Below are 18143 nucleotides of genomic sequence, written 5' to 3'. Positions count from 1 at the left end.
ATCTGTGGAAGCCGTGGCGCTGTAAAAAGCACGACCAATCATCTGAGCCGGCCCGGCTAAGATAACTGGATGGCCTACCTGCCTGTCAGCCTTCCATCTGTGCACAAACTTATCTCGTGCCCTCATTGGTCATGTGCGCGTTCGTGTGTGTTGGAGGAGGGGCTCTGTAAGGAAGTCTGAAGGAAGAGGCAGATTTTTTCCAATTTCAAATTCTAGCGCACTCGAGCTGGTTTCTCCAAGATTACATACCCCACCTTTAAGTGTTTTACTTGAACCCTAAACCGGAATTATTTACCTAATAATACTACTAATAAATAACAATGTGATCTGAAGTTTTCTGCAGATGCAAGAAAATCCCTGTAATATATTAATCATACCTCGACTGTACATTATTTAGTACAAAGTGACACTTTGAATAATAATAATGACAGACAGCATCTTAGAAACTATTATCTTTATTCACATAATCCCTAACAATGTATTTAGCAGACATTATAACGTTCACGAATTATACATTCACTCTTCCAAATGTACAATTTAACCGTATACTTGCAAACCGTTCATTTACTCTATACAATGTATTGTATAATTGGACGACAACTGCAAACAAAGAGTGAGCTTTATTTATTATCTTTCTTTTCTACTTCTACATTTTAACTAGATAAGCTGCAATGTTGTGCATGTAATATGTTAACAAGTGTCAGCAGCACAATTGTAATGTAATCTCTGTTTGCTTTTGACAATATAATTACCTTTGTTGCATATCATCCCCATTTCTTAACTCTCTGAAAATCCTCCTCTGAAAAATATCCTGTATATATTTAAAAAAACCTACAAGTTCCTGCCTGCCTATCAAGTTGTGTGTGGTAGCAAAAACACAAAAACCCCCTTAAGTAGCATTGCATCTGCGGCAAAACCTCCACTCAAAATAATACAGCCATATATGCTACACGTAGAAAAATAGTTTGTACAGTGGAAACACAAAAGAGACACTTCACTGGACCTCATTTCCCCAATCCTTCTGCCTCTCCTTCTCCTTCTCGCACTCTTTCTCTTTCCCTCGCCTCATGGCCTCAATAGCAACAGCCTCATCGAAACACATGCTGAGAGGACTGTTTCTACTTTCATCCCCTTCCATCCTCTTCTCCCTCTCTTGTGTTGTCTTCTCTCCTTTGTCTTCCTCTCCGTCTCCTGCACCGTCCTGCTCTGATGCGACTCTGGATGCGTTTTCTCTCTCTCTGTCCGCGTCTCTTTTCTCTCTCTGCTGCTGCTGCTGCTGCTGCCGGATGTTCAGCGCAGTGACCCTGCAGTGCTGAGGCTTCGGAGGCACCACCGGCACCGCTTTCACTTGGTAAACCTTCGGATTTCTAGAGATGACGATCTTCCTTCCTACTCCTCCTAAGCTGCTGTCCCCTTCCTCACCCTTCCTGCCCTCTCTACTCACCTCTACATCACACTTAAGCGCTTTGAGATGTTTATCTATGCATAGTTGCACTTGACGTTGCTCATCAGCTTTCTCATTGTTCTCTTTCGAAGTTACTTCTTCCCCGTTATGATGCTGATCTTCGGCAGTGATGGCGTGCTTCCCTTGAATTCCTTCTTCTGGTTCACTTGTCTTCGGTACGTTTGTCTCTTCTTCCTCCATCTCTCGCTGCACTTCTGTGTCTGGGAGTTTTTCTTCAATCGTCTCCATTGATTCCTCAACTTCCTCTACTCTGACTTCTGTCTTGTTTGTCTCTTCTTCCTCAACTTCCTCTACTCTGACTTCTGTCTTGTTTGTCTCTTCTTCCTCAACGTCCTCTACTCTGACTTCTGTCTTGTTTGTCTCTTCTTCCTCAACTTCCCCTACTCTGACTTCTGTCTTGTTTGTCTCTTCTTCCTCAACGTCCTCTACTCTGACTTCTGTCTTGTTTGTCTCTTCTTCCTCAACTTCCACCATTTCCTCTGAAACCTCTGCTACCTGCTCTTCCACATCTTCAGTCACATCACCTTCCCCAGAAACACTCTCTCTGTCATCCTTCTCCTCCACCTGTGTACTCTCCACATCCTCTATCCCTTCACATATAACGTCCTCAAGTTCAGCCCATATTTCGCTGCTTGCCCCACAAACATCACTTCCTTGCTCTGTGTCACCTCCCTGCAGCTTCTCTCCAAGTATTTCCTCAACTTCATTGCCTTTCTCAGGGGTTTCTGCCACTAAGTTCTCATCACTTTCTTTTATTTCCATTACTATATCTTCACTTTCACTCTCTATTTCTTTGAATACCTCTCGTTCCTCTCCCTCATCACTGTCTCTCTCCTTCGTTGGTGGCTCTGAAAAGTCTCTGATCTCCTCTAAACAAGCATCATCAGCTTCTTCCTGTGTGGCATTAACCACTTCATGACTAGGTGGAGAATCGCTGTGATGATTGTCCAACATGTCCGCCTCCTCCAGAAAGTCCTCATCGATGGGCGGTGGAAAGTCATAGCAGCAGTGAGAAAATGCTTCTGGAGTGAGAGGTTCTTCTTTGTCACTCTGAGAGTCCTCCATGACTTCTTCCTCTGTCGCTTTGCTGCAGGGGAACGAGAGACAGAAACATTTCAGAAAGAGATCATTGGCTTTGAACAAATGGCTAGTGTGTCTACTTTTAAATGATTGACTTTTTTATGCCAATACTTGCAGAATGTATGATTGTATCATCTTTCAAATTATTTTTACCAATACTAACAATTTCTGCCAAAGTCAATCGTTTTTTAACCCAGTTGTTGGTGTTTTATGATATTTCTGAAGATAGTAATTCATTTGTGTTTGACGGCTTATGAATTGAACTAATATTTAAACAGTTACATAGTCTCGCCTTAAACTAGCATTAATGCATTTTGGGGGGGTTTTATTGCCTCTGAGGGATGGCGAAATAAACTTTAATTACAACTTTGACAAGTTATCACTTTAAAAATGCTAACTTACCAAACTGTTGTTACTTACACTAGTCTACAGTGGGTATAGCAGAACAAGTGTACCTGCATGAATTTACTAAAAGACACACAAATGATGTGTTATTATCTGAGGGTTCTTCACTACAAGCAACACCTTTTACATTACATGCAGTTATCTAACCTGTCATTATTGAAAATTGGTCAAAGCAGCTTTAAAGTCGCATTCTCTGATAAATAATTGTTCACTATGACTGACAGAAATGCACTTGCATGATATGAGAGTTATTGTGTTCAAATATAATTTAAAAAATCAGCTTCACCTTTGCCCGTTGTTTTCCAGATGGTCTCTTCCCTGGTGATCTTCATCTTCCTTCTCTGTCATCTCCTTTTCTTCCGGTCCATCTTTATCTCCTTCATCTTTCCCTTCTTCCTGCTCCAGACCCACAGCAGCTGATTCTTCACATGCAGGAAACCCGAAGCACAGAGACTGGGATCCTCTGTCAGCACAGCTCTGTGATTGGTGTTCAGGAACTCCATCACCACCTTCCTGTTTATCAGTGTCTCTTTCAAAGGTCAAATTGTTTAAAAAGAATTCAGCGGGGAGGCTCTTTATGAACATGCTCTCGTCTTCCTCACTGCTGTAATCATCGCTGTCGCACGCTGCTCCGTCCTCTTCAGAGCCGGAGTCCTCCAGCCCCGGGACGGGTGAGGTCAGGTAGGGCAGGCTGAGGGATTTAGTGTGTCGGTTGTACGAGTTGATGCTGAGCGGCCTCGTTGGTTTTAACTCTGTCTGGAGCTCTGAAGGATCCATGACTTCATACTCATCGTCCGAGTGACCGGGAGGCTCCACGGAGAACTCGTTCACCTGAGAGGAACAACAACAAACTGGATGAGGAAAGGAGTTCGAGATACAAAACTTTCCCTTTATATATTTGTTCTAAATAGTATCTTTCTATATATATATATATATATAAGAACTTTTGAAAGAACATCCATAACATTAATCTGTTTGCAACTTACAAATTATTTATCTAATGTATCATATTCCAATTACTTGTATATAGACTGTTCTTGCACTATTTCTATTCTATTTTATCTGTTTTATTGTGTTGCCTGTGACCTAAGATTTAATTGACATAACTACACTGTAGCTATGTACACATGACAATAAAAGCCTTGAATCTTGAATCTTGAAATCAGGTGTTTCCCACTGATGAAGATATTACAATAGTAATAGTTATTACATTTAACCTACTAAATGTCTGTGGCAACATCCCCAGTAAAAATTCTGTATTTCTGTATTCTTTATTAAAACAATCCTAATGCAAACCCAACATTTCGTATTACTGCAGCTTCACATTAGAAGCATTTAACTGGTGTCTGCTTTTATAATAAAGTAGTCCCAGGATTTGATTTGATCATCATCACCGAGCTTTACACACAGTGATTGATCATTGATTGGTTGCTCACAGAACGATGGAAAAATAACAATTACATTAAAATGATGGCATATTTTTGGAGGCCTCCCTTGAAGTTGGTTTCCTCGACAAAAGCTAATGTAATAGTTCCCTTCGATTTTGGATAATTAAGTGAATAGGCTCAGTGGATAGCAAATATGAATACTTACACGTTTTGTTCAGCAAGATATTCTTCACATTGGCATTTAACTGGTGTATGCTTTTATAATAAAGTAGTCCCAGGAAATGTAATTTGGTGATCAGTGATCTTTACACTGATGCGTTGATCAAAAAACAGGACAATGTCAGGCATTTTGGCAATTCTTTTGATCAGTTTAAAATATTTAAGGCTTATTTGAACGGTCAGGATGAAATGTTGCAGGTTGCCATTTTAGCAAGGTAACCAACTACTTCTATTTGAGCTGTTTGCAGACTCATGCATTATGCAGCACAGTGATTGGTTGCTCACAGAATGATGGAGAAAGACCAATTACTGCCAGACTTCTTCATTAAAACGATGGCATAGTTTTGTAGGCCAACCTCAAAGTTAGCATGGCCCTGATTCCCTCGACAAAAGCTAATGGCATAGTTCCCTTAGATGTTGGATAATGAGGTGACTTGGCTCAAATATTAATACTTATACGTTTTGTTCAGCAAGATACTCTTCACAAATGAATACCACTTTTATACAACAAAGAAAAAATGCTAATGTGAACCCACCTGGTAGGACACACTGCAGTCCATGTGATCCATGTTGCAGTCCATTTGGTCCAGGAACTCAAAGTTATCTTGAACGTATCCGGACATCTCGTGGTGGTCCCCGTCCACTTGGGTTGAGTTGAGGACGTCAGCATCATCGAACACACAACCATCATCGTGTTGAGTCGCTGCCGTCTCACAGTCAGCTGGCTGCACATCTTTCATCTCTGTAAATGAAGCATGGGCTGAGATTACAAACCATCTAAGATTATTAATCATGTAGTATTCACATATGATACTCCAATGGTCGTGTAATTGGTTAAATTACCCATGTATTCATCAAGATCATTGTCATCTTCGACGGCGTTATCTTCCTCAGTGTTGGATGCCAGGCTTTTGGCTCGCAGCTCTTTGGACACAGCTTGGTCTACCACCAACAGCTCCCCTTCCTCCTTCTCCTCTTCTTTCTTATCTTCATCCCTTCCACTTCCTATCACCATCTCCCCTTCTGCTTCCATTACTTCCTCCACGTCTCTCACTTTCACTTTCCCTCTACGACTTTTCTCCTCCTCCTCCTGCTCAACCTTTTGTCTTTCTGCCACCTTCCTCTCCATTGCCTTGCTTTCCCTCCTCTCCACCTTCTCTCCTCCCTCCTTACCTTCCACCCTGTCCCCTCCTTCCTTATCCCTTCCTCTGTGGATGACACTGTCTCCGCCCCGTTGCAGCACCCCTAAAGCCAGGTTCGAGGTGATATGCAGGGGCACGGTCACCATGGTGGGCCCCGTGATGTGCATGGCTGCTCTCCGGCCCACTTTAGTGGAGAGTCCTGGGGATCTGGACAGTAGGGTCTCGTTTCCAGATAAACCTTCAGGGTCCAGGGAGGTGTAGGTGCCCTGCGTCCCCGCGCCCCCGCTCACCAGCCCTGTTCCTCTGCGGTAGGTCACGGCGTATTCACTGCCTCCTATCGCTCCGGGGGAGGCAGGGACCTCGGAGGCAGGCTGTGGGGAGGGGGTGACGAGGGGAGACATGTGGGTGGAGGGAGGGCGCTGGCAGGGACGTCTGGAAGCTGGAAGAAAGCAGACGGATAAGTGGAATGTCTGTTTTAAAGTTCAATTTGATCCAAAATACGACTTCTCCAGATCACAAACAAGTATCTTCAAACAATTGTGTGTTCATAGTTTCTCTTGGACTTAAAATCTCACTGTACATTTTATATATTCAGTTTAATATTTAATATTCCATCCCTCACATACTTATGTATATATAATAACTTGCTTTATATTTTGTTATTGTTAATTTGTAAATTCAATTTCTAGTCTTTTTAATTTGTATTGTACAATGCCATGTCTTTTATGCTGCTGCAACACAAACATTTCCCAAATTGGGATCAATAATGTACTGTCTTATCTTATCTTATCTTATCTTATCTTATCTTATCTTATCTTATCTTATCTTATCTTATCTTATCTTACCTTACAGCCTTTTGTCTGTCTCTGTCTCTTTGTTTGTATGGTGAGCATTACAACAACATATATATAACATGGCATTTGAAAAAGTCAACTAGAAAGGTATGTTTGATGATAATGATTCCAATGTTGACAGCATGTTTTGCTGATGATTTGAAATATATATAATTATTTCCTCATCATTCTGACAGAAATTGTGAAATGTGTGACACCAGTAGTACCGTCGTTTGGATAGGGCGGGTTGCTGAGCGAGTCCATGCTTCTGGCTGGTCTCAAAGCAGGCCTTTCTTTCTCTGAAACAAACAACAACAACCATTAAAGGTGGGGTAGGTAATTTTGGAGAAACCAGCTCGAGATCGCTAGAATTTGAAAATACACAACCGGAAAAAATCTGCCACTTCCTTACAGAGCCCCTCCTCCAACACACACGAACGCGCACGTGACCAATGAGGGCACGAGATAAGTTTGTGCACAGATGGAAGGCTGACAGGCAGGTAGGCCATCCAGTTATTTTAGCCGGGCCGGCTAAAATGATTGGTCGTGCTTTTTACAGTACTTCCGGCTTCCACAGATGACATTTTTTAATGGATTTTTTGTCAAAGCACTTAAGATATTCATTGCTATCGGGATGTTAAGAGCATTCCATGGAATATAACAAAAATTGTATCTCGAGCCGGTTTCTCAAACGTACCTACCCCACCTTTAAATACAAAAAAAAATAAAAGTGGGGCTCTCCATTTTTAAAGGCTGAGTCTTTACCTCTTGCACTGGCTTTTAATACTAGTTGAACATAACATTTTTACATTTGTATGTGTTTTTACATGTTATGTTTTATCATGTTTTTAATTATTGTTTTATTATTTACTCCCATGTTGTTATTTTATATTGTATGTATTCCCTGTACAGCACTTTGGTCAACTTAGGTTGTTTTAAATGTGCTATATAAATAAATAAAGATTGAGATGTACCGCACCGGCCCAGGTTTGAATCCTACCTGAGGCCCTGACATCTTTAAAAACTGTAAGCTTCCTGTGTCAGACAGAGCCTATGTTGTTATTAGAGAGTCATTTACCAAAGTGCACATGTAAACTTGAATGAGACAGTTTAACATTTAAATTTAGAATATAGAGAACAAAAGAAAAAGACATTGCAATTTATTTTAAAAGGAAATAATCAAAGCTAAGAGACAACTACCAGGACTCAAAAACCATGATGAGGTTATTTACCTTTCGTTGAGAGTTTGTGCCTCCGTCGTGGGTCTTGAAATCGTCCTCCGATGTTGAAGATGGACATCCACTTCCTGCCTTTAAGAGATCCTTTCCTCCTGAACGAAACACACAAAATACGTTTTAAATAATCAGTTTTCTAAGATTTAATTACAATTGGCAGCAAACATGTCCATTTATTTTCTAAGTTTCACCACTGCACCTTTGACCTCTGTATTAAACATGTCCTTTTGACCAGATCAGGCATAATAAATAATAAGATAAATGAGTGTACTCACTTGTCGGTGCCTTCGATGATAGCGTGGTAAGGTCTCATGGCTAGAGGACCATCTCCTGGACTGATATTACCAAAGTGATGGACAGGCCCTTTGAAAAACCCTTCGTCCTGATTGGGCAATGGTGACGGCGAGGGGAGGGACTTCCTTCTCTCACTGGATAAATCTGAATAGGGCAGGAGTAAGTCAGGAGTAAGTCAGGAGTAAATCAGGAGTAAGTCAGGAGTAAGTCAGGAGTAAGTCAGGAGTAAGTCAGGAGTAAGTCAGGAGTAAGTCAGGAGTAAGTCAGGAGTAAGTCAGGAGTAAGTCAGGAGTAAGTCAGGAGTAAGTCAGGAGTAAGGCAGGAGTAAGTCAGGAGTAAGGCAGGAGTAAGTCAGGAGTAAGTCAGGAGTAAGTCAGGAGTAAGGCAGGAGTAAGTCAGGAGTAAGGCAGGAGTAAGTCAGGAGTAAGTCAGGAGTAAGTCAGGAGTAAGTCAGGAGTAAATCAGGAGTAAGTCAGGAGTAAGTCAGGAGTAAGTCAGGAGTAAGTCAGGAGTAAGTCAGGAGTAAGTCAGGAGTAAGTCAGGAGTAAATCAGGAGTAAGTCAGGAGTAAGTCAGGAGTAAGTCAGGAGTAAGTCAGGAGTAAGTCAGGAGTAAGTCAGGAGTAAGTCAGGAGTAAGTCAGGAGTAAGTCAGGAGTAAGTCAGGAGTAGTCAGGAGTAAGGCAGGAGTAAGTCAGGAGTAAGGCAGGAGTAAGTCAGGAGTAAGGCAGGAGTAAGTCAGGAGTAAGTCAGGAGTAAGTCAGGAGTAAGGCAGGAGTAAGGCAGGAGTAAGTCAGGAGTAAGTCAGGAGTAAGTCAGGAGTAAGTCAGGAGTAAGGCAGGAGTAAGGCAGGAGTAAGTCAGGAGTAAGTCAGGAGTAAGTCAGGAGTAAGTCAGGAGTAAGTCAGGAGTAAGTCAGGAGTAAGTCAGGAGTAAGTCAGGAGTAAATCAGGAGTAAGTCAGGAGTAAGTCAGGAGTAAGTCAGTTATCCATTAATTTCTGAGTTGTTCAGCATCTCATTGAGAGAGTAAATGAAGTGGTGTGTCACCTTCTTCAGGAAACAGCTGAGGGACGTGTGTGAGGATGAACTCCACGACGATGGACTGAACCCTGACCTCCATGAAGGCCGCTGTACCGTTAAACCCAGACGTCTCGATGTCTTTTGACCTTAATATGGACATTGAGTGATTGAATGTGAAAAATGAATCTATGTTGTAAACAGTTAGATAAATGAAAGGATGGATAGATGCATTTTATCGAAAGGAGAAAAGGGAAAGGAATGAATGCATGGAAGGATAAAGACAGAAAACAGATGTTATACAATCTTATAATATTATCAAACACATTATTTTATCCATCTATAGAGAGGCGAAGTCCCTCCCCTTCCGGGGGAGCTCCATGGGACCTTATTTCGGAAAAGTTATGCATTGAAGTCAATGGAGAGAGAAAGATTATCTTATCTGTTTGAATTGTGCCACGAATTACACACATGATGTTTGTCAATTTAAAAGATAATTTTACAAGTCAAAAAAATTAAAATGTGTCGTAAAACTGTGAAGTAACACTTTTTTTGTGTGAAACCGCTCAATGAACTACATCTCCCGTCTCGCACCACACACCAAGACGGGCCGTCACGTTGGCACATTTCACTTCTTTCTTTCAGAATGAGGCGAAAAGTATTAAAAGAGGTGAAAATCACTACAAGTCTGGGCATGTTGAGAGCTGTACATACACACAAGGGGAGTTAGTCGGTTCATAAGAGCCAGCATGCGGGACCGGGATTCTGGGATTTGTAGTCTTTCTAGTTGCGTATTTTTCATAGTCTTATATTTCAACAGTTTTACGACAAACTGTGACTTTTTTGACATGGAAATTATTATTTAAGATTGACAAACATCATATGTGTAATTCGTGGCACAATTCAAACGGGATCGAAAGATAATTTTTCTCTCCCCATTGACTTCAATACATAATTTTTCCGAAATAAGGCCCCATGGAAGTAGATGGGCGGGACTTCGCCTCTCTATTACTTTAATGTTAATAATAAATGACACACACAGCCTGTGCATTTTTTCAAGCAGAGTCAGGACATATTGTGTCTCATCCTCAACAGAAAATAAACAACACATATATTATGTCGCATTATAATATATGCAAACCTGAGCAGATTAGGGGCCCAGACGATGGCCAAGTTCCTGGAGTGCATGTTGGTCTCTGAGCAAAATGAGGCCATTTTGACCAGATGGCGCATCAGAAACTGCAGAGTCCTGATGGCAAGGAAGCGAAGCGTTAAACTCAATTAATAAAAACACCCAAAAAAGCCTTCAAAAATGTGACTTGGGCTAAAAAATCAGTTTCTATGTTGATGACATTGATACAACAACCAAAATCCTATTGTACAGAGTCTCCAGGACAAATGGGGGTCTGATATATTCTGTGTATTTCTGTGTATGATAAAAGACGGTATAATTCCCAACCAATACACACACTTTCCTACCTGGCTTCCTATTGGTAGAGCCCTGACAATCTGTGTAAGCAGGAAGTCGACAAACCCTAAACAAAGAGGCATGTGGATGTTCCTATTTTACCTAAATGATGTGGACTTCGAAAAGTATATATACTACTAACTGGAAGTAAACAATAATAACGAAAGTGCAAGAATCCCCACTTTGGTGTCGCCTGCTCCTCATGGTAAAGATGAAAGACTGTTTGAATGTAGTTTGCAGCAGAGCACAGTACCTGTGATGAGGTTCTGGTAGTTCTTTCAGAACATTTCTGATCTTCACCAGCCTCTCCTCCTCCAGCTGGAGGGCCACAGCCTCCTGGAACACACACATGTTTTCAAATCAAAATGTTGGTACAATTTATCGCCTTTACTCAACTTGAATTGCTGGAAAAATGGCACATAGGGAAATATGGGCATTGTGATTTATATATCCCATGCTTTCTTTGCAGGATAGGTCATTCGTATCACTTTGTTCTTGTCTAAAACACTAAATGAACACATAGGAAAGGGGGAAAAGAGTGTCAAATGTTTCTGAGCTACTCACAGCGAACTTGTCATACAGCTGGTATGTGAGCAGAGGGTTGGGCAGCTCTCTGAAATAAGCTTTAGTCAGAGAGCTGACACAGTGGATGTCCTGCAGGTACAGATCCTTGTTCAGATCTGGACTCCCGTCGCTCTCAAACTCGCCCCTGGTGGTACGCACACATACAGTCAGTTAGGAGAATATCAACACAACACACAAACCTAATTAAAACGTACACATTTACAGATATAGGTTCAAAGAGAGGCACACTAGGGCTGTGCGATTATGGCAAAAATCATAATCACGATTATTTGGGTCAATAATTGATATCACGATTATTAAATACGATTATTCATTGACTTTGAAAACATCCATTTATTGAACTTTAAAACAAATACAAATAATAATTTGAACAGTATCTTTTTAACTGTTGATTACCCTGAACGTATAATTCAACTGAAAAACCAATACAAAAATAAATAAATTAAATGATACATTTAAATAAATAATATCAAAATAATAAATACCAATAAACAAGATCAACAAATATTTTGGAGCGCACTTCCAAAAGCTACTAAACATATATAAATATGATAAATACAAATAAATGAGACCAAAATTAATTAGATCAAATATGTTGCACTGTCACAACCAAGCAAAGCAAAATAATTGTTTTTTTCGATTATGTTGTTTTCGTAATTGTGGCAGGCCAAAATCGTAATTGCGATTAAAATACGATTAATTGCACAGCCCTAAGGCACACTGCTGCAAACACACACACGCACGCACGCACGCACGCACGCACACACATTACCTGAGTTTCTGTATGTTGGACGACACTCCAGACAGCCTGTAGATACCATCCACGACGCCATGCTTCTCAACAAACTCACTGCAGCATTGCAAGACCTGAGGAACTGTGGGAAATGGTGGATTAACTAAATGAATATTGACATAAGATTGATTTTCAATGTGTTAACTTTGAACATACACATATAGTCATTATGTGACTGTACTGTAGGTCACAAACACACAACACACTTTTATTGTTGTTGTTGTATTCTTCATGGACACCTAAGGAAGACCATGTGATTGAAGAATGATGTACATGTAAAATCAAAGAAGCTTCAGGGATGAGATAGCAATGTTTTTTTCTGTTAAGGAAAACGCTAAATCCACACTCCACATATGGACTGTTAATTACCATATCGACTCCTAAAATGAAATAAAATACTAACAACCTCACAAAGCTCACATCATTTCACTGTTTGCAGAACTGGTGTAATGCTGTGTGGTTTGAGTCTAACAAATAAATAATTAAAAAGTCTTTTTTTGACAAGTCACAAATCATTTATAAATGTTCTGAACAAGACATTACTAGTAAAAAGTTGTCAACCATCATTCCTGTTGAATGCTTCTCTTACAAACTGTAGGTTGACATTTAGAGGATGTCATTTGTGGTTTTGTAATATTCACAAAAAACACATTGTGTAACTCACGTATTCATTTCACGTATGTTACCACATATTGGAGATATCTATCCATATGTTTACACCTATTGCTTGAAAATGGTATTGTGATTCAGATGTATTTGTTTACACATTCACGTTGTTTCTGGTGAGGTTTCGGGCACATCTATTGCTATTTATCCATACATAAGAACATGTTAACAGGGATACAGATGTTCACTCACTCTCTTGAGAGGAGGTGGTCAGGTGCTCCAGCAGGTCACATCCAAACACCTTGTCTTTGTTCACTCCTTTCCTCCGATTTCTCCTCATCTCGGCTGTTTCAGTTCACATTCAGACCGGCCGAGCTCTCCTTCAGTTTCTGTCCGTCAGACTGACTGACTGACTGACTGACTGACTGACTGTCTGTCTGTCTGTCTGTCTGTGTGTCTGATGGATGTGTTGTCCAACTCGGTTAACGTGACAAAGACTTAGTAGAGGCGCTGCACATTTCACAAATCTAACCGAGCTGCTGCTGCTGCTTCTGTTTCCTTTGCTTCAGTGCATGTTGCTGGCTGCAGGTTGTTTCCTCTGTAGGCCGCGTTGCATTGGAGTTGATACGTTGAAGTGTTAGGACATACTTCCACCCTGCAAAAGTAGAAATATAATAAGTGTCTTCGTGCAAACACCAGCTCAATTCAAACAACAAACTGAACTGAATCCAAAGCATGCATATGTGGCTCTCCACTTCCCCCTGATGCTCTAGTTTTTTTCAAATGAAAGGCCACACCCTTGCGTCTTTACTTCTCCTATTCAGTGAGTTGGCCTCTGAATGTTTCTCTAATCACACCGTAATGTCTCTCTGTGCTGGTGGGTCTATATTAACCTCCACCCTGAGCTCCAGCCTGACGGAGGAGCTCAGTTCAGCCCGGTCGTTCCTTCCTCAGCCGCATGTCACAGCCATTGTGGCCCCTTGTTTCACTGCAGCGGAAGTCAAGCACTGAACATATAGACTTATAGACATTCAAACTCAACACCCATCCCCTCCACCTTCCTGACACCTGCCACTGCTCTACTTTTCTCCACCATCATTCTCTATATGTACACTTTTGGAAAAGAGTTTAAAATGTAATGAAATAAAGAAGTTTAAAAGCCAGTGTTCCTACCTTCACTCTGCATCGGCATACAAGCAGCATAAAATGATGACGCAAGAAACCGCTATACTTCCCCTGTTAACTTCCTGAGTGTGTCTCCTTCTCTTGCGCTTTCTCTCTGTGTGTGGCTCACGGTTTATCTGCCTCTGCTGATTTAGTAGGGAAATCAGTTCAGTGTATCTGTACAATGCATCTATTTCCCTTTATGTGCAGCGTTTGTCATTGTGTAAAACAACCTTTGTGTGTGATTCTCACCGTGACAGCAGGAATTGGAAAGTACACACACATTTTAGCCCATTTTCTTTGACTTTGTCAGTGGTAAATAAATGGTATATGGCAATACCATCTACTGCAAACTTAAGCACAACACAAGACCTCAGCGGGTGTTGTAGAAGTATCACAAAGTACCACAAAGGTTCCAGACGTACAAGTGCAATGACCCCAAATAATTTCAACATGCTCCAACAACTGGAAAGCATAATAAGTGCCCTGAAAACAAAGAAGTCAAACCACAACACAAACTCAAATTACCACAATTCAGCACAAATTATTAAGAATCACAGAATACCATTACATAAAAACTCAATTTCAAGTAAAAGCTGTTGATTTAAAATTCTACTCAGCAAAAGTACACAATAATTATAAGCTCTTGTACACTTTAGGTATAACTTCTGTAGTAATTGTATGGTAATAGGGTATAAGTAGCATAACATGGAAATGTTCAAGTTAACTAACTACTTAAGTTAAGTAAGTAGCTGAAAATGTGGTTTGAGCACAGAGGTGTTTTTTGGCACAAGTTAGTTGGCATCAGTGTTCCATATAGTTTGCAATATTGTATCGGATATAATATTAATAATAATATTTTTTAAAACATCGTATTATTGATAGTCTTTGATAAAGTAGTTAACTGAGGCATGTGTGGTACTTGGAGGCTGTACCTGTTGACTGGGCATAGTTGTCTAATAATGCAGATTTGTTGGTAGTCCATTCATACATTGTTGTGGCTTTCACCTTTTTCTAACATACTATCAATTAGACTTTGTTAAGAAATTGATTTTGGTCTTAATACCAGAGGATAAGTGCCCTATTAGTGTAGTTGCTGTTTTTTAGAACCAGGCAATTTAATCTTATTATGGCTTACAACTGATGAATGCTTTATTATAGGTTAATTAGTTCACCATTAATTGTAACAAATAAACCCCTTATAATGCTGAATCACTAGAAAGTGGTACAGAGTGAACATTGCATTTATTTATCTTTCGCTCTTTATCGTTGTATAAGCTTATTAATGGCATTCATTTTATTTTATTTGTATGGTAATTAATTTGAATGTTTTATGTATTGTTATTGTCTTCTGTTGTATCTTATCTTATTTTTGTTTTATTTCTATTCCACACACTATCTTGTCTTCTCATTTAGCTGTAACTCCATCATATACAATGTTGCTCTTTGTTTTTAATCTGTAAAGCCCACTGAGACAAACGTGTTTTGTGATATTGGGCTATACAAATAAAGTTTGATGTTTGAATACATGGCTTCAATCTTCAATGTATTGAAGGTGACGTCAAGTTACGGGAATTATACTCAATGATTGAGAACTATTGTAGGAAAAATTGTTGTATGATTAAAAATGTTTAAATATATTGTTTAATTAGCAACTTTGACATAGTTGCAAATATATTTAGTCACCTGAATTCATCGAGTAAACGTGAGTTCCAGTTTCAGCCACATGTTGCACATGTTGTCCAATATTTACGGTATACAGCAACTGACGATCAGGTGACGTTGCTACGGTAACCTCGTCTTGTATACCAGTACGTCCCTAAGTGGTGGAAATCACTACAATAACACGTTAAAAAAGCATAAACATGATTTTTCTTGTGTCAATTGCATATAACAGTAGATGTGGAAGTGTTAAGTATAAAAAGATGAATGATTATGTGTGCAACTAAAGCAGAAAGGGAGTGACACCGCCCGTGCGAACCGCGGGGAGATTCAAAACAAGCGACTCTCTCCCTAACAACATCCGCATAAGAAATATACACAAAGCTACAGTGTGTATCTAAAGCGATTTGTACACATTCATTCTATTTCTGAGTGACATCTACATCTACATGTGAGCTTATTTATTTTATTTCTGACTAAGAAACGATTTGTACACATTAATTATATTGCTGAGTGACATACTGGTATCTAAAGGTGAGCTTATTTATTTTTTATTTTTGACTAAGAAGCTGCAGAACATGGAGCACGGCGGCTTCCAGAGCCAGCTGCTGTCCGTCCTGGAGGTCCTGTCCCAGGCGGCCGTGGCAGAGATGGACCGGCGGGTGGAGGACGGCTGCGCGGTGCTGCGGCTGGAGGTGAGCCGTAGTCGGAGGGACATCGAGCTGCTGAAGAGGAGGAGTGAGGGCATGGAGGCCGAGCTGAGGAGGACCAGGGCGAGAGCCAGGAGGAAAGGTGAGGGTAGTTACACTCCCAGGTGTTAAGTTGTTATCTGTAGTTTGTGCTTTTAACATGTATTCTTCTTCCTCAGTGTTTTATCCTCCAGCAGCTGAGAGATTCTCCCCTGGTGTTAAAGTAGTGTTGAACAGAGAGAGACAGAACACAGACTGGGAGGCTGAGGTTCAAATTCCAAACCAGCAGGTATGAATAATGCAAAGTGTTACTTTTATTGTTTATGAATCTGCTCTTATGGTCAATCAAGTGATCATCAATCCCAGTCATTGACAAAATGCCTCCAACAGTTTCACAGGGCCAAATGTTATGTTTAAATTGCTTGTTTTGTCTGGCCAATATATTATATATTGGAAGATGTTTTATTATTTGGACTTGGTAAATGACTTAAACAATGAATTGATAATCAAAAGCGTCTTGATCAATTTATTAGCCCAGGAGACATTTCTTTGGTCTTTCTCCAAATGACTACAAAGCATTTAATTTTAAGGATTGTTCAATTGACTTGATGTACGAGGTGTTAACTAACAGTGTATTAATGTAACGTTGATCCTGGTGTTGCAGTGTGTAGACGTAGAGCCGGCTGATAAACACATCCTGATCAAAGATGAGAGTGCAGAGGAGGACAACCTGAGTGAGTTCAAACACTTCCTTACTTGCCAACTTTATACATTTAGAAGTGTATTTAACATTTCATCTATCCATCTATGTTTAGTCTCTGAAACGGAGCAGCCTCCATTTCTCCACGCCTCCGAACATCCCCACGTTGACAGCTTTGCAGAGCGTTATCACTCCTCTGAGACTCCAGCAGACCCCGGACTTCTGGTTTCTGTAATAGACGGATACAACGCTTTCCCAGAGCAGCAGCTGAGCACACACCAGACTGAGGTCGAGCTCGTAGTGAAACAAGAGGAACAACCTGACGAGAACGAGGCTCCTCTTGAATCAGCCCACATATTTGAGGCAGAGGAAGGAGACGGACAGCTGTGGTCGACCAATCTGTGCAGAGACGATGTTGGTCCGAGCTTCTCGTACGCTGAGCATCAGTTTGAGACGAATCCCTCTGTGTTCCCGTCTGCTTTGGAAGACATGGGGCCTCAAATTCACTCTGTAGGGAAATCACATCCAGTTACAGTGAATGCAGCACGCGTGAAAAGACGAGCAAGGACGTTTGGATGTAAGAGAGCACAACAAGATGAAGGACACTTATCTCACAATAACACCATAGATCAGTGTTTAATTCCTCAGCAATCGCAGCATCAGTTCAGAGACTCGGCCCAAAGCGAGGATTTGACGCCTCCGAGCACAACGTCTTCTTTCCGCAGTAACTTCGGCCTGGCGAGGAGGATCAGGACGCCCTGGAGGACGGGCATCGGAGAGAAGAGGTACAGCTGCACGTTCTGCAACAAGATCTTCATGAGGTTCAGTCAGCTGAAGGAGCACCTGAGGAGCCACACGGGGGAGAAGCCCTTCAGCTGCGTGCAGTGCGGACGCAGCTTCACGAAGCAGTGCAACCTGATCCGGCACGCCGTGGTGCACAGCGGGGAGAAACCCTTCCACTGCGCGCTGTGCGGGAAGAGCTTCACACAGCGCTCCAGCCTCAAGTCGCATCAGAAGACGGCACACTGATGATAATAACACTAATAATAGATTACATTTCTAAGCGCCTTTCAAGGGACCCAAGGCTGCTTTTACATGGTGAACAAACAAACAATTGATTTTAAGGGTGTCCATTATCATCTGGCCGGGGACAACAGCTGGAAATGAGCCATGTTGGCTAAAGCTGCCCCATTTACGGTTCTTTGTGACAGTTGATCAATGGGGACTGTCCACGACACTATACACAAATAAACTAAAACAAAAAATGAAATAAATAGCAGTAGGAGTGGAAGCAGGGGGACTGCGATGGGTTAGGGGTCAAACACTGAGATCACAGGGGGGTATTTTTATAAATCCTATGTTCAGTTACTTCCATGTTTCTTTAAACATCTTGAACCTGGA

General features: G+C 41.0%; 2 protein-coding genes across 5 annotated transcripts; one reads left to right on the top strand and one right to left on the bottom strand.

Moving 5' to 3' along the window:
* Positions 1–437: 437 nt before the first annotated feature.
* si:dkeyp-68b7.12 (rho GTPase-activating protein 30) lies at positions 438–13787 on the bottom strand. Of its 3 annotated transcripts, XM_034152992.1 has the most exons (15): positions 13701–13787; positions 12780–13182; positions 11901–12003; positions 11108–11252; positions 10797–10879; positions 10217–10324; positions 9106–9224; positions 8043–8205; positions 7765–7862; positions 6760–6831; positions 5401–6138; positions 5094–5317; positions 3237–3781; positions 1925–2552; positions 438–1834 (listed from the first exon to the last, which is right to left on the bottom strand). In XM_034152992.1, exons 2-15 carry the CDS (start codon positions 12865–12867, stop codon positions 995–997), a joined length of 3954 nt encoding a protein of 1317 aa, XP_034008883.1. In that variant the 5' UTR covers positions 12868–13182; positions 13701–13787; the 3' UTR covers positions 438–994. The 3 variants fall into 3 exon arrangements, with proteins under 3 accessions (XP_034008883.1, XP_034008881.1, XP_034008882.1); XM_034152990.1 differs by having other exon boundaries at positions 438–2552; XM_034152991.1 differs by having other exon boundaries at positions 438–2552; positions 5094–5299.
* Positions 13788–15725: 1938 nt separating this feature from the next.
* Positions 15726–17939, top strand: si:ch211-155e24.3 (uncharacterized protein LOC100150696 homolog). Of its 2 annotated transcripts, none has more exons than XM_034152987.1 (5): positions 15726–15804; positions 15920–16145; positions 16222–16331; positions 16707–16776; positions 16858–17939. In XM_034152987.1, exons 2-5 carry the CDS (start codon positions 15932–15934, stop codon positions 17769–17771), a joined length of 1308 nt encoding a protein of 435 aa, XP_034008878.1. In that variant the 5' UTR covers positions 15726–15804; positions 15920–15931; the 3' UTR covers positions 17772–17939. The 2 variants fall into 2 exon arrangements, with proteins under 2 accessions (XP_034008878.1, XP_034008877.1); XM_034152986.1 differs by having other exon boundaries at positions 15731–15804; positions 15923–16145.
* The last annotated feature ends 204 nt before the right edge of the window (positions 17940–18143 follow it).

This window comes from Trematomus bernacchii, unplaced genomic scaffold (assembly GCF_902827165.1).
Source record: "Trematomus bernacchii unplaced genomic scaffold, fTreBer1.1, whole genome shotgun sequence".
NCBI lineage: Eukaryota > Metazoa > Chordata > Actinopteri > Perciformes > Nototheniidae > Trematomus > Trematomus bernacchii.
The sequence above is the reverse complement of the archived record's forward strand: the minus strand, read 5'-3'. Positions and strand labels throughout refer to the sequence as shown.